Source organism: Neoarius graeffei, chromosome 14 (genome assembly GCF_027579695.1).
Source record: "Neoarius graeffei isolate fNeoGra1 chromosome 14, fNeoGra1.pri, whole genome shotgun sequence".
Classification (NCBI taxonomy): domain Eukaryota; kingdom Metazoa; phylum Chordata; class Actinopteri; order Siluriformes; family Ariidae; genus Neoarius; species Neoarius graeffei.
The window spans coordinates 60,218,119-60,234,465 of record NC_083582.1 but is presented as its reverse complement, the minus strand read 5'-3'; the positions used below and the strand labels follow the sequence as shown (position 1 = coordinate 60,234,465).

Genomic DNA, 16,347 nt, shown 5'->3' with positions numbered 1-16,347 from the left:
GTACCTCTCAACCTCCCGCACAAGCTCAGGCTCCTTCCCCCCCAGCGAAGTGACATTCCATGTCCCAACAGCCAGCCGCTGTGTCCGGGGATCAGGTCGAAGAGGCCCCTGCCTTCGACTGCCACCCAATCCACATTGCACCATACCCCTACTGCTACCTCTGTGGGTGGTGAACCCACAGGAGGTCGGGCCCACGTCACCTCTTCGGGCTGAGCCTGGCCGGGCCCCATGGGCAAAGGCCCGGCCACCAAGCGCTCGCATACGAGCCCCAACCCCGGGCCTGGCTCCAGGGTGGGGCCCCGGCTGCGTCCTACCGGGCGACGTCACGGTCCTGGATTTTTTTCTCCATAGGGGGTTTTTGGTGAACTGCTCTTGGTCTGGCCTGTCACCTAGGACCTGTCTGCCTTGGGAAACCCTACCAGGGGCATAATGACCCCGACAACATAGCTCCTAGGATCATTCAAGCACACAAACCCCTCCACCACAATAAGGTGGCAGTTCTAGGAGGGGCTGGTACCTGGCTATCAACAAATTTACATTACGTCCTGGATGTCATACTGGTTGCCCATGTGCAATAAAACTTGATGTGCTTTTGGATTTTTCAGCTTATGATAGCTAATCAGGTGGCTGCACTTGTGTGCATTATTATAATTAGGGCTTGTACAATTGATATTGATCATATGCTGTATTGGTACCCTGTAAGACTGTGAAAGTGTAGCCAATCACTATACACTTTTTTCATGGCAATGGGGTCATCAGACTGACTTAATTACTCTGAATGGAAACTTTATTTGGAATGTCCCTAATGTTGCTAACTACCCCCCCCCCCCCCATTTCTTTCTTAAAGGGACCAGCTTCCCAGAATCCACTTTGTTGTTCTGTTTATATATAAACCAGAGGCGCATCTTGTCACCAGTCAAGGCAGGCAGCTGCTTGGGGCCCCTGATCCACTAGGTGGCGAAAGAGAGTCGAGATTTGACACTTGCGTTTTGAAAAGTCATTGCGCGTATTAACCTGCAAATAGAAAATTGTGCCTGTCGTACATAAACCAGCTATGCTTCTAATTACGACGTCAAGAAGAAAATGAAGAGGAGCTATCCACCCGGGAATGAAAAAAGAAAAAAGAGGAAGAGGAGAGAAGAAAGCAAGACAGTGGTAAGTCAGTCGAAATAATAATGAATGATGTAGTGCTATATAATGGTGCTAGTCTAGTTTCATTCGCGTTAGCATGGCCATACTTTTCTTTTGTTGATTTTAATGACTGTACTACAGTCACTGCCTGGTTTAATTTGACAGCAAAGTTAGTTAACTTAAGTTGGCTCTCCAACAGACCGCACGGTGTGCCATGCATGCCCATACAGTGTGATTGGTCAGCCCTAGCAGCAGATAAATAACTACCACCGTCGTTATCAGGCTGGGACCAACGCAGCTAGAGGAAGACACTCGAATATTTTCAAACCGGAAAATTTATGAAAATGCTGACATCTATTTGTAACTTTTTGTAACTTCACTTTTTGTAGTGTGTGAAATAAAAAAAACATTACTGTTCACAATTTGTTGTTGATTTATTGAACTGCATGTGTTCGTAACTTCACAATTTGTAACTTGTGAAATAAAAAAACTATATTGCTTAGAATTTGTTGATGTTTTATTAAAATAAAGAGTTTGTCCTAGTGAATTTCTGTTGTGTGGGGTGGGATGGATGGAGGGGGGGGGGGATTTCTGCTTGGGGCCCCACCAGACCCTAGAATCGCCTCTGATATAAACCATTGTGTATTGAAATCCCATGGCCACTAGTCTCTGAGCTCTCTGTGAAACAAAACCTCCACAAATTGTTACTGATCCCCTGCTAGCTGTTCTGCTGTTCGTGAGCCCCCCCCCCCCCCCCTTTTTATCTGTGTGTAAATGTGGAAGATTTGAACACAATAGGTCCAATATTCTCTTTCCTTCATGGCCACCAACAAGACAGCCAAGGATGATTCTGGTCCATTAAAACAGAATAACCATATGAAAATGGAATGGATCAGTTGAAAAAAAAAGGAAAATATAACTACTTTGATAAAATGTCATGCTACACATTATGATCTATGGCACAGGATGTTGACACATTGTTGTGGATTGTTTTTCAAACATAACACAGTGGAATATCAATGGCATCAAAAATATTGCCTCACTACTTTATGCAGAGGCTTCTGGGAAGGGTGAACCAATCCCTTTAAAGATCAACATTGCTGAAAAAAAAAAAAAACACTAAAAAAACCCTTATTCCTGATCCTGGCCAGAGCAGCTTGCAATCTGAAAATCATTTACTAATGGATGCAGGAAAAAAAATCTCAGCAGTCTACAGAGAAAAACTGAGGCCATGTACACACGTAGCCGGGTATTTTTAAAACCGAACATTTCCCCCCCCCTCCGTCTATAAAAATGTTTTATCCACACCACCTCGTCTTCGAAAAAAATCCCTTCCACACATAACCGAACATCTGCGTTTTCAATCACATTCATAAGCATTCCAAACCTGTAGATGGCATTATTTCTCCAAATCCTACCCCCTAATCACATCAGAATAGCCCTCTGTTGGCGTCACTTCCGCCTAAACATAAAACATGGCGCCAAGCTCGTTCGTCTGGACAGACTCGGAGACAGAATTGCTTCTAAACATAATTTTGGAGTATAAACTTCAAAAGACGCAAGAAAACTTTGATTGGGAATCTTGTCAGTAGTTGGGCTTCTAAAATTAAACATGTAAATAGCGCCTGCACAATAATTAACGCTTTCAAGGCACTACTCCGATCCATTACTCTTTGTCCATGCTTAATCTGGCTTCTGCAGTAAACAAAGGTCACACGTTTGACGTCAGGGCAGATTTGTTGTCATTTTTTTGGCGCAGATTGTGACGTTCTAAAACGCAAAACTCCGGTTATCTCTGTCTACACGAAAAGGCATACACGGAGTTTTCAAAAATCTTCACTTTGCCCGGAGTTTTTTTAAATATTCGTTTTTGATGTGTTTTCATGTGGATGACAGGCCAAAACGTAGAAAAATATCTTCGATTTAGCAGATACCCGGCTACGTGTGGACGGGGTCTGAGACTATGTCTGGGGTTTATCAGCACTTTCAGCATTTGAGCACTGTGATCACTTATACACTCGTGATAAGTTAAACAAGTCTTATAATGCCATAGTGGTGCTGCTGGTGTAGTGCTCTATCATCTGATCACTTATCACAAGAGATGTAACAATTATCTAAATGTGGTGTTCATAAAACTATATGTCACTTACATATGGTTTTCCTCACAATGTACATAAACCTCCACAGGCATGTACGTATAAGTACTTATTGGCCACTTTCACCAAATTTGATGTTAAGTAACCCTCAAGTTAGCTGTCAGACTTTTACTGACACATTCCAGATGTATTCCATGTTGGAATATCATTAGAACTTCTGTTTTTTTTTTTTTTTTAATTTCATGTACTTCAGGTATGTTAGTGTTATGTACAGTAATGGTAAAGATGTGACAAATCTAAGATCAAGGCCAAACTTCCTTAAATTAACATATAAATGATAATACAGTTATTACAGTGTTAGAATAAAGTTATAGATTTTAATTAAAAATATAATGCTCACTTTATGGAAGGGTAAAAACAAAGGTTTGTTACAGCAGTAGACATACATAAAAATGTCATATTTAGAAAAAAAATTAAATACTTTTTGCTTAATAGTCAAAGAAAATATGCACAATGTTGCTCTTATAGCATTGTTATTATTATAAATAGTAAAATTAAGCTAACTTTACCTAAGGACAAGAGAAGAAATATCTGTCACTATAGTACATATTCATTAAAATGCAGAAAAAAAGGTATTTCTTAAAGGTCACAAAAAACCCAAACAACTATACATAAGATTGGTATTTTGGCATAACGATTGTCATTATCCAAACCTGTTACACAGCAGCTTTTAATGCTGATATTCCCAAGTGATAGTGCCAAGAACAAGACACAGATACTGCAGGGAATATTTTGGCAGTGTTTACTTTTCTTCCATTTTCCAATTAACTTTACCTGGCACCATTAGGTGCCACAGCAGCAGCTGTCTTGACAATTTCATGTAGGTGTCATGTAGCCCTATAAGAAATACCATTAGGTAAAAGGTATACCCTAATAAATGCTACTTCTGAAAGTTTGTCAACATCTGACCATCACATCTGCATGTGCTTGTTGAACATCCCATTTGATATTTTGTCCACATTTTGGTGTTATAATAACCTCTGATAAGGCTTTGCACTAGATTTCCCCTACAACAAGGTCCATAACCATTTCTGCTCCAGGGGTGCTATATGGCTGACCCTGTGCTCTGACCTGAACTTCTTAACAAGCTGACTTTGAGAAAGAAAAGCTGTCTTCTTCTTCTTCTTCTTCTTCTTCTTCTTCTTCTTCTTCTTCATTAAATGAATTAACTTTCCTGGAATATGAACTTCATAAATAAGTGCAGTTGTATTGGAACAATGCTTCATACTAGTTTTGAATGCAAATGGACCAATTGCATGTTTCAGTTAAAGAGCATTCATGCTCCTATAGCTGTAGGTATAGACAATACACTATGTACCTACATTAAAGTCAGTAGTAATGACAAAATTATTTACAAGAAAAGATCTTCTCTCTTGTCTCTGTCATGTAAAGACAAAATAATATACAGTACCAGTCAAAAGTTTGGACACTGGTGAAATTTTCTTGTTTCTCTTTTAAATACAATACCAGTCAAAAGTTTGGATAGGCCTACTCATTCGTAGTCCCCCCCGTATTTTGACTATTTTCTATGTTGTAGGACAATACGGAAGACATCCATCCATCCATTATCTGTAGCTGCTTATCCTGTCCTAAAGGGTCGCAGGCAAGCTGGAGCCTATCCCAGCTGACTATTGCCGCTTTTCCACTACCAACACGGCTGAGTTGGGCTGAGCCGTGCCGTGCTGAGTCGGGCTGAGTCGAGCTGAGCGGGGCTGTTGGAGTTGCATTTCAACTACAACCGCGCTGAACCATGCTGGCTGGAAGTGGGTGAACACATTGGGTGGAGTTAGCGAAAGTGGGTGGACGTCAGGTGATGTCGTTAGGCGGCGCAAACAGTGACATCAGTGATCTTTTAAGCGGTAGTCTCACAACCCGGATAGTAAACAATACACATGGAGGACATGGAGTCGTTAGTGTTGCTGGTCTTGGTGCTGTGGCTTGTTGTCACCAACAACGCCAACAAGAGTGTATAGATGAGGCGAGGCGCATAAGGCTTCATAAATCTTGTAATTCGTAATTCTCCTTCTTCCGGGTTTACGGTGTTTACAGATCCCAGCGTGCTCGTGGGGCATGTGTGGGCGTGTGAGGACACTCCTCCTCACCAATCAGTGCACAGGGGAGTGTCTCCTCACGCCCCTAGCCTCACTCAGCTCGGTTTGGCTCGCTTCAGCCCCACTCCAAAACCGTGCAAGTTTTGGGGGCTGAGCAGGGCTGAAGCGAGCTGAGTCGTGCTGTTCTTAGATAGTCAAAACGCGAGCCGTGTCAGGCTGAAGTGAGCTGAAGCGAGCTGAAGTGAGCTGAAAAAGAGCCATATGGGCGAGAGGCGGGGTACACCCTGGACAAGTCGCCAGGTCATCGCAGGGCTGACACAGAGACAAACAACCATTCACACTCACATTCAGACCTATGGTCAATTTAGAGCCACCAATTAACCTAACCTGCATGCCTTTGGACTGTGGGGGAAACCAGAGCACCCAGAGGAAACCCACGTGGACACGGGGAGAGCATGCAAACTCCACACAGAAAGGCCCTCACCAGCCACTAGGCTCGAACCCAGGACCTTCTTGCTGTGAGGCAACAGTGCTAACCACTACACCACCGTGCTGCCCATACAGAAGACATCAAAACTACAAAATGACATTTATAATATATATGGAATAATGTGGTAAACAAAAATTGTTAAAATACACAATATTTTCATATATTAGATTCTTCAAAGTAGCCACCCTTTGCCTTGACTATGCAACACTATGCTTTGCACACTGTTAGCATTATCTTAACCAGCTTCATGAGGTAGTCAACTGGAATGCTTTTCAATTAACAGGTGTGCCTCGTCAAATATAATTAATGGGATTTCTTGCCTTCTTAATGCATTTGCAATATTCAGACAGTAAATAATAATAATAATAATAATAATAATAATAATAATAATACAGTAAATAGCCCTATTCCACAACTGTAGTAATCCATATTATATCAAGCACCACTCAACTAAATGAAATGACAGTGACATTACAGTTCATCATTACTTTAACACAAGAAGTGTCTTTTAATTAATAAAATAAAGAAAAAACAAACAATCAAACACTGAATTAGAAAGTGTGTCCAAACTTTTGACTGGTACTGTAGCTCATGAAACATTCAGGTAGATTCATGTTTTGACATAAGCCTTATATAAATCATCTAGTATTGCATTCTAAAATATTTATACAATGCTTATGAATGTATTATGAAGGCCCAGTGTAGGAACCTATCAAATAAATTGCCACTGAAACAAATGTGGTCATAGATGGAGTTTTTGGAAATCTAGAATTAACTAATATTTTGAAATGATTGCTGTATAGTTTGATGCTGTACATTGTGTAAACTGATCAAAAACCAAACAACATATATTACTTTAATGAAGACATAGTCTACATCTGCACTGCACATTAAAGCAACGGTCCTAAATGTACTTAATACAAAATAAATGGTCCACTCTGTTACATATGTTATAATTAATAACAGTTGATTTCTTCCAAATTATACTTTCTGTTAAGATTATGACACAAACATTTTTGATAATTTCTCTGGACTGGCTGCTCCAAATATAACAAATAACCACTTATTTTAAAGATAATTAACTGTAGATTTAGAATATTCAATACTTTTTTTTTTTTTTACCAAATAGACTCATTTTGTGGTGGCATGCCCCATATACATTTTTAGGTTTTATGTTTGTTACTGTTGTAATTGTGTTGTGTTGTATCATATTTAATCTAACATGTCTTCACCCTACAATGGCTCCATAATAGCGAGAGAAAGAGAGCGTGAAAGAATGAGAGAGAGAGAGAGAGAGAGAGATACAGTTGCAGTTCAAGACTTAATGATTTGGTTTGTCTGTGCATGACAAGTTGCAGGAAAATAAAAAAATGACAGTAGTGAGAGCAAAGATTTGGTAGTCAAGTACGGTTGCACAGGCTTATCACAATATAAAAACAGTGACCGAGAGAGAGAGAGAGAGAGAGAGACCACATTTCAGAAAGCAAAATGACAGACAACATATGTAATATGGTAAGGCAGAAAAGTGAGAATGTGTGTGTGTGTGTGTGTGTGCGTGTGTGTGTGCGTGCGCATGTGTTTGGTTGGCACTCACATTTTGAAATGCACTTTAATAAAAATTTCATTTTACTGATAAAATCTGTATATTGTTGCACAACAGGGCCTTTTAATTGTAAATTGTGTAGCTGACAGACTAGTGCAGGTGACAATGAAGTAAAAAATAAATGAAAAAAAAGAAAGAGACTGTAGCTCATACCAGCCAAGATGCCCATAAAACCATAAATGTGACAGGTGGCGCTGCCATTTTGACAACTTTTGCACACCCACCTGGGAACATCATATGTGAGTTTGATCAAAATCCGATCAATCCTGTAGGAGGAGTAGTGATTTTTGTCAATTGTGGACGGATGACGACCAGGGACAACGGACAATGCGTGATCACATAAGCTCATCTGGCCTGGCTAATCATACATGATAATTATTATCATTATCATTGAAGTCTTGATCACAGTTTTCTAAGAGATTGTCCTGGGAAAATAAATAGACACATACATGTTCCATGTTTTATTCCCCACTAAGAGGCTAAAAGGTTAAAAGAAGCAACACACTTGCTTGCAAATCTGTTCAAAGCTTTTGAAGGCTGGTCTAAGGAGTTGAAATGATGTGGAGCATGTTTTGCTGTGTGTGTGTGTGTGTGTGTGTGTGGAGACTCTTTAACCTCTCAGCATTACTCATCATTACTCATAATTCTTACAATCTGCTTTCATGAAGATGAAATGCAGATGGCAGTAATAAACTTTGTGTGTGTGTGTGTGTGTGTGTGTGTTAGAGAGAAAGAGAGAGAGAGAGCAGGGAAGGGGTAGGTGTGATAAATGCCTTCCCTATGCCTCTTCTATGATATGCATTAATCTTCTGCTTGGACACATGTGAGCTTTGTTTGCCATGCAGTAGCTCATGTTTTAATATATTTGTTTGGTGATGAATTCTATTTTATAGTCTTAGAACGGTTTATTCCAGCGGAATAGAAACGCCAGCTCAACATTGCCCCCTTTGGTATTATTTAACACAATGCAATTACTTATATCTAATCTGTTTTACATGTGCATACACACAGGCAGGTACGCACACGCGCGCGCACACACAAAAGAATCTAGCGAGAGATACAAAATGCACTCTGACACACACTCGAGTCTAGAATGTAAATTATGATGCACAAACAGAGAATTTACACAGAAACAAAGAAGATTCTTGACTATATATTTTAATTGTATATGTAATGACATGATGTAGATGATGAGAACATTTCTAAATACATGCTCGGGTCTGAGATTAGATTATCAACATTTAGAGTATAGTGTTCATTTTGGGACTCATTAGTCTTCCTGTAGAGGACATATAAATTGTTAGATATTTTATGAAAATAAGAGATGGACTAGAAAGAAATGAACCTGATCTCATCAGAATATATATGAATTTGTTGTATATAAATAAGTGAGGTCGATGTGGTTGGATTTCATTTGTTACCATGAAAATGAGGGCGGCACGGCGGTGTAGTGGTTAGTGCTGTTGCCTCACAGCAAGAAGGTCCGGGTTCGAGCCCCGTGGCCGGCGAGGGCCTTTCTGTGCAGAGTTTGCATGTTCTCCCCGTGTCCACGTGGGTTTCCTCCAGGTGCTCCGGTTTCCCCCACAGTCCAAAGACATGCAGGTTAGGTTAACTGGTGACTCTAAATTGACCGTAGGTGTGAATGTGAGTGTGAATGGTTGTCTGTGTCTATGTGTCAGCCCTGTGATGACCTGGCGACTTGTCCAGGGTGTACCCCGCCTTTCGCCCGTAGTCAGCTGGGATAGGCTCCAGCTTGCCTGCGACCCTGTAGAACAGGATAAAGCGGCTAGAGATAATGAGATGAGATGAGAATGAGACCATGAAAATGAATGTGTAAGAACAGAAATGCTAACCCTATCCCTAATCGCGATCTTTACATTTTGTAACTTTTCACTGAAGTTGTGTCATGGATTCCTCCCTTTCTCATTGCTGTTCCTACAACAGCAAAGCCATGAACTCATGTTTTGGTTTCTGTTTCTGCCCCATCCGCTTACTGGGTTCTGTTATGTGTTGGCTTATCGATTAGTTTATCTATGCATTCCCAGTGGCGGATCCAGAGATTTTTCCTTAGGGTGGCAAAGGAGGGGCATAGGTTCCAGGAGGGGGACATAGGTTGTCGATGCAGCAATTTATACAAATCGTAGAAATCATTTTTACTTACGCTCAAGAAAGACTCACAGTCAAGTCATCTTGTCAAATATGTATTGAGCTATTGTACCATCAAGGAAAACGGATTCAACCATCTAAACCATCTTTTCTGAAAGTATATTCCCAAGCAATGAATGGAACTATTCTGCCCTAGCGATGTATCAAAAAATAGACAGATAGCGAACAGTTTAGATTGTGGATCTTTACTGAAGACTTCAAACTTATACAGATGTGTTCATCCTTGATTTCCGTAAAACTAAAAGAAACAAATTAAGTATATCACTAAACTGAATAGCACACAGGCGAAAAGGCGAGCTAGGCTGACCTGCTAGTAATGCTAACACACAACACACAAGTTGTTTACTTTCTAAAGCCTATCACTTTACAAAACTATTAGCTTTCATTTCGTTGCCTAGCATACACAGAAAGTAAAACATAACTTACAGGTATAGCTACTACCGGAACCTAGCGAGACAGCACGCCATACCTGTACATCCAACCAATGACTGCATCCAACAAAAAAACTAATGTTTTAGAAAAACTAACGTCTCTGATTGTAATAAAAAATATTGATAATAAAGATAGCTGGGCTAAAATAATAATTGAGTACCAAAATGCATTTAACATAGAAAAGACAAGACTGTATTCTATCAGGTGAAAACAATTTGACCAACCTCTTTGCTCCAGCACGTTGCCTCATCATAAGTCGAGCATTCAGAAGAATCATAACAGAAGAACGTCTCTCTCTGGGTGAAACCATTTCAAAATTCCGGGGGTGGGGTGGGGTGTGAAATAACGTAAATAACGGTAGGTAGAGGTGAGATGAGGGCTTAGATAGATAATTGAATTTCAAAAATGTGTTTTAATAAATAATTCTTTTTAAAATAGGGGAGCAACTGTGGTGGCAAGACATATTTTTACAGTGGCAACTGCCACCTTTTGCCACCCCTTAAAACTGCGCTTGCACATTCCAGGTGTTATTATGCATTTGCTACTGTAATTCCAAGCCTTGTTTTATGGTCTAGTTTTCCTTCATGTTGACCCATATACCTTATTATTTTAACTTGGATATCTCCACAATTGAGGGTGGTGTGATGGTGTAGTGGTTAGCACTGTTGTCTCACAGCAAGAAGGTCCTGGGTTCGAAGGTCCTTTCTGTGTAGAGTTTGCATGCTCTCCCCATGTCCGCGTGGGTTTCCTCCGGGTGCTCCGGTTTCCCCCACAGTCCAAAGGCATGCAGGTTAGGCTAATTGGTGGCTCTAAATTGAGTGTAGGTGTGAATGTGAGTGTGAATGGTTGTCTGTGTCTATGTGTCAGCCCTGCGATGACCTGGCGACTTGTCCAGAGTATACCCCGCCTCTCGCCCATAGTCAGCTGGGATAGGCTCCAGCTTGCCTGCGACCCTGTAGGACAGAATAAGCGGCTACAGATAATGGATGGATGGATGGATGGATGGATGGATGGACCTCCACAATTGCCTTGGCTGCATGTGTTCTGGCCCCCACTGTGCACACAATCAACAATCATGAATTGCTCTTCAAAAACAAACTCTGAGTTTACATACTTGCTTCCTGCGTCATGCAACTATTGTTACAAATTTACTGAGACCCAAGTATAATCTAAATCACCAGACTGACAGAGACATTGTTTGAGGTTTTATAAGCACACAAGGCAAGGCTTTTCAGGATTAGTTAAGCACTTGAGCATGTACAGTACCTGTAGGTAATCGCTCAAAGCTTGACTTGTGAGAGGGTAAACGAAATCTTTTAATGTCCTAGCAGTGCTGTTCCTTTAATGCTCTATAACCTGAACATGTCCATCACTTGACAGTTAAGAATGGTGCTCACAAAACTTATACAAGTTCTTCCTGACACCTGACATAAACCAACACAAACATCAAAAGTCAATCTTGATCTTAATTGGATGTAACATCAAGTGACAGCTTTTTGCTAACACTTCCTTGACTTGCTGTATATTACAACATCAGGAGAATTGGTTTTATACAGAGTACTTCAGGTATGTCAGTGTTACATCATACTGAAGATGTGGCAAAAAAAAAAAAAAAATCAAAAACCAAACTTTATTTTAGGAAAGCAAATTTAACAAGACAGTATTTCAGGACATGGCAATATACGGTAGGTTTTCATAAAAAAAAATATGCATATTAAAATAAAGCTCATGTTTTGTAAGGGCATTAACACAACTCTGTCACAACAGAAGAAATTCATAAAAATTGCATATGCAGAAAATATAGAGATCACTACGTAAAGGTCTAATGAATTTTAAACAACATTGTTATTATAAATGTAATCATTGTCATTACCCAAGCCTGTTAGACAGTAGTGTTAGAATAATGTCATCTTGCTCTATTTTTCTGTGATTATATTATCTGACAAGCCTTAGCTGTTTCGTGTTGTTTTAATTTGTGCTGTCTGTCTCTCATGCACTCTTACAGAACTGATGTGGACTGGCCTAACTTCCTGTCTTAATATGCATTTGTAAACACTTTACTTAAGAAAAGTCCTATATATGCTCATGCTTTATCAGTAAACTTTAAATTGAGCAAAACCTGACAACTGTGTTTGTGTTTCGTTTCTCTCTTTCTTTGGGCACTCATAACCAATGACAGACAGGAAAAGGACAAATTAGGTGGAGATTGAACCTTAACAAGCAGCTTTTAAGACAAATGTTACCACCAAGTGCAAAGAACAGGAGACACTGAAAATGGGCATATATTTGTAATCACTTTTGTTAAATTTTCCAATTCACCTTATTTGGCAGCCTGTTATATAATCAACATTATGAGCCACAGCGACAGTTGTCATGACAAGTTCTTGTAGGTGTCATGCATGGAAATGATCCTTAAGTTAAAAAAAGTAGCCCTAAGAAATAGGGACGGCATGGTGGTGTAGTGGTTAGCACTGTCACCTCACAGCAAGAAGGTTCTGGGTTTGAGCCCAGTGTCCGATGGGGGCCTTTCTGTGTGGAGTTTGCATGTTCTTCCTATGTCTGTGTGGGTTTCCTCCGGGTGCTCCGGTTTCCCCCACTGTCCAAAGACATGCCGGTAGGCTAATTGCTGGCTCTAAATTGACCATAGGTGTGAGTGTGAACAGTTGTTTGTCTCTATGTGTCAGCCCTGCAATGACCTGGTGACTTGTCCAGGGTGTACCCCGCCTCTCGCCCATAGTCAGCTGGGATAGGCTCCAGCTTGCCCGTGACCCTGCACAGGATAAGTGGTTATGGATAATCAATGGATCGATGGACCCTAAGAAATCAGGGCACCTACTGTACTAAATGCTTTCATGAAACATTCATTACCATTACAAAGATGTTTAATCAAACAATATTTGAGAACCTATAAAATACTTATGCCAAAACAAGTGAGTGACAGAGGCTTAGGGGACTTTATGTACAATGGCAAATCAGAAAAAGTTATTTGATCATTTGCCTCATGAATTTTATTTTATTTTTCAAAATAAACACATTTCAATTTTGATTCTTACAACACAAAAAAAGAAGTTGGGACAGTAAACCACTTTATAATGTTGACATTCCTTTTCACAATATGTAAAAGATAAATAGGGACTGAAGACACAAAGTGATAAAGCATTTCAGGTGCTTCCTGCAAACAGGTCTTAAGGTGTGCAACAGTCTGGGGTTGTCACTGTCATATTTTTCATTTCAAAATTTGTCACACATTGTCTTTTGGGTACAGAGGGGAAACACTCTCTTCTTCCACAGCCATGCCTTTGTAATGTGTGCAGAATGTGGCTTTGCATTGTCTTTTTGAAATATCCCTGGAAAAGTCGTCATCTTGAAGGCAGCATATGTTGTTCAAAAATGTGTTCTTCTGTATTAATGCTGCCATCATAGACGTGTCAGTTACCTTTGCCAAGGACAGTGACATAACTACATACCATGACAGAACCTGGCTTTTGGACTTGTTGCTGTTAACCATCTGGATGGTCCTTTTTGCCTTTGGTCTAGAGCACACGCCATCCATGTCTTCCAAAAAAAAGACCTGGGGGCTCATTTATCAACCGTTCTTACGCACAGTTCTGTGCGTAAAAGGTTCGTACGAACATTTTTGCGCAAAGTGTGGAATTCATGAATGTGTACTTGAACGTAGAATTGTGCCTAAATATACGCACACCTCGGCCCATGCTTACGTACAATACCTAGTGGTAGAATAACGAAACAACAAGTAGTGTTGATTCTAGAGTCGAACGTGCCCGATGCGCAGGTTACAATACAACTATTTTTGTGTGTTTGTTTGTTTGAGTGTATTCGAAGTATTTTGGTTTCGAACGTGCTGAATCAAATTCAAACACACCAACAACGTGATCTTGTGGGCCGATTTCAGATTACTCACGGTGTAACTAATAATTGACTATTGACTAATTTACTCATGTGTAAATAATTATTTGAATTGATATACGTATAAAAAGCACACACATGATATGCCTATCAGAACGCAACATGGCCCATCTTGCATTGCTAGAAGAGTTGGCAAACCGTGCGTTCCGCAGGGAGCGCGTATTCAGAGAGAGAGCCGATTTATTTGCGGAAAGTTCAGAGTGGCTTTTGAGCAGGTATCGTTTTCCAAAGCATATATTACTTAATTTTATGTCATGAATTGGGTCCTATGCTAGAGCGCGAAACAAAGCGCACGAAAGCCATACCTGTCCATATCCAAGTTCTGTCTACCCTAGGATTTTGGGCTACAGGCACGTTTCAACGTGAACTTGGGGATAGAGTGGGTATTTCTCAGCCGTCACTGAGCAGAATTTTGCCAACAGTTTTGGATGCAATAGTTTCTTTGGTGCCAAATTATATTCGGTTCCCTTATTTACCTCCGCATAAAGCTGAAGTTAAGCGAGGATTTCATGCAATCGCGGGGTTCCCCAATGTTATTGGGGCAATAGATTGCACACACATAGCGCTAAAAGCACCATCACAGCACGAATACAATTTCGTGAATAGGAAGGGGTTTCACTCCATCAATGTGCAGCTCATATGTGATGCCGATTTGATGCTTTTAAACGTTGTTGCTCGATGGCCTGGGGGAACGCACGACTCGTTTATTGTGCAGAACAGCTCAGTGGGCATTCGTTTACAAGAAAGAGCTGTTGAAGACGGATGGCTTATTGGTGAGTGTCGCGCAACTTGTCATAATATAACATGGGTATGTCCATTGAGCAGTGTTCCGCAATGGTAAACCGCAATATGGCAATGTCATGTATGCAACTTGTTCGCATAGGTGATCAAGGATATCCACTCAAACCGTGGCTCATGACCCCACTAACCAACCCCCAGACACAGCAGGAACAAGCCTACAACCGGGCCCACGCGCGCACCAGAGTTACAATAGAGCGCGCAATTGGTTTGCTGAAGGGCCGATGGCTGTGTTTGTCAAGGGCGGGGGGAACGCTGCAGTACCGACCTGAAAAGGTGTGCAGCATGGTTATGGCTTGCTGTGTGCTCCACAATTTGGCCATCAGAAGAGGAGTCCCCCTGCAGGATCCCCCTAGACCTGATGACCCCATGCATGACGAAGAGCGTTGCGAAGAGGGCCTTGCACCTGCTAATGCTTTTGCGATGCGGATCAGAGCGGGGATCATACAGAGATTTTAGGCAAGTTTACCCATATTATGCATATTATTTACTCACTGTGTGTGTGTGTGTGTGTGTGCGTGTTGCATAATGACAGAACGCAGACTTTTCACGATTCAATAGCTTTTATTTGCGATTTGAGTTGCACAAGCAGCAAGTGTTTTCAGTGACTCACTGATTTCAGTGAGCACATTAGTGAGGTTGCTTAGCTGCCCCTTGATGTCACTAACTGCCTGGGCAATGTGCTCTTGGTTCTGCAGGACCTCATCAGTTAATACCCTTGGTGCCCGAGCCTCATGCACAGAGGACGACCTTGCCTCCTCCTGCACCATCGCGGCAGGAGCGGACGTGTCTGTATAATTGAAAGAGCAGATGCATTAATAAGCTACTTCTGTTTAAACCAAAATTTTCTGTTTGAAACAAAGTTTTTTTTTATCGATTCAGTAAAAAATGTTTAGATTTAAATTCTGCATTAAATGTGTGACCACTTACCTTCATCTTGGACGTTTGGTTCTGTTTCTGGGGGTTCTGGGGGTTCCACCACGAGGTCACTGTCAGTCACACCACTCACCACTCCGGAACACGCAGCGTCCCCAATAATGCCAGCAACCCGTTCATCCAAGGCAGACAATTTTTCAAGGTTTTGCCCTCCCCCTGTCACCATTGTAGCGCGCCTGTAAGCGGCCACGCGCTTTTTTGCATTTAATTTAATATCAAACCACTTTTTTTTTTAATTTCTGCCACAGTCCGTGGTTCAGATCCGACGGCATTTACAGAGTGTGCCACCTTCTCCCACACAGTATTCTTTTTTTACTAGTAACGCCGGCTTCTAAACCACAAAACAATATCTTCTGATTGGCCTCAACCTCCGCGACTAAAACGTCGATCTCCGTCTCAGAGAAATTCCTCTTTTTTGCGCGCTTCTCCATTATTCCACCAAGGACTCAATTACTCATTTGCATGGCTTTTAAAGGGGATGTTAATGCCATATATGGTTAATTGGGGGCGTTTCACAATGCAAATTAGAGTCATCGTGCCCGCGCAAGGTGATTTGGCAGGTGTGGGATTTATCATTGCAGATTACTTACGGGTGTGCGTAAAACCAGCCTAGGAACGTTTGATAAATGCCGATATTTTTGTACTTACGAACATTCT

At 41.0% G+C, this 16,347-nt stretch overlaps 1 protein-coding gene across 1 annotated transcript; it reads left to right on the top strand.

Moving 5' to 3' along the window:
- The first annotated feature begins 14,462 nt into the window (after positions 1 to 14,462).
- LOC132897808 (putative nuclease HARBI1) lies at positions 14,463 to 15,490 on the top strand. The gene is made up of 3 exons (XM_060939032.1): positions 14,463 to 14,729; positions 14,840 to 15,213; positions 15,453 to 15,490. Exons 1-2 carry the CDS (start codon positions 14,612 to 14,614, stop codon positions 15,211 to 15,213), a joined length of 492 nt encoding a protein of 163 aa, XP_060795015.1. The 5' UTR covers positions 14,463 to 14,611; the 3' UTR covers positions 15,453 to 15,490.
- Positions 15,491 to 16,347: the final 857 nt, after the last annotated feature.

Excerpts from the sequence above, each read along its gene's own strand:
- LOC132897808 (XM_060939032.1), top strand. The coding sequence starts at position 14,612 with ATGCTTTTAAACGTTGTTGCTCGATGGCCTGGGGGAACGCACGACTCG. Across the intron at positions 14,730-14,839 it reads TGAAGACGGATGGCTTATTG|GTGATCAAGGATATCCACTC; the intron begins GTGAGTGTCGCG and ends TTGTTCGCATAG.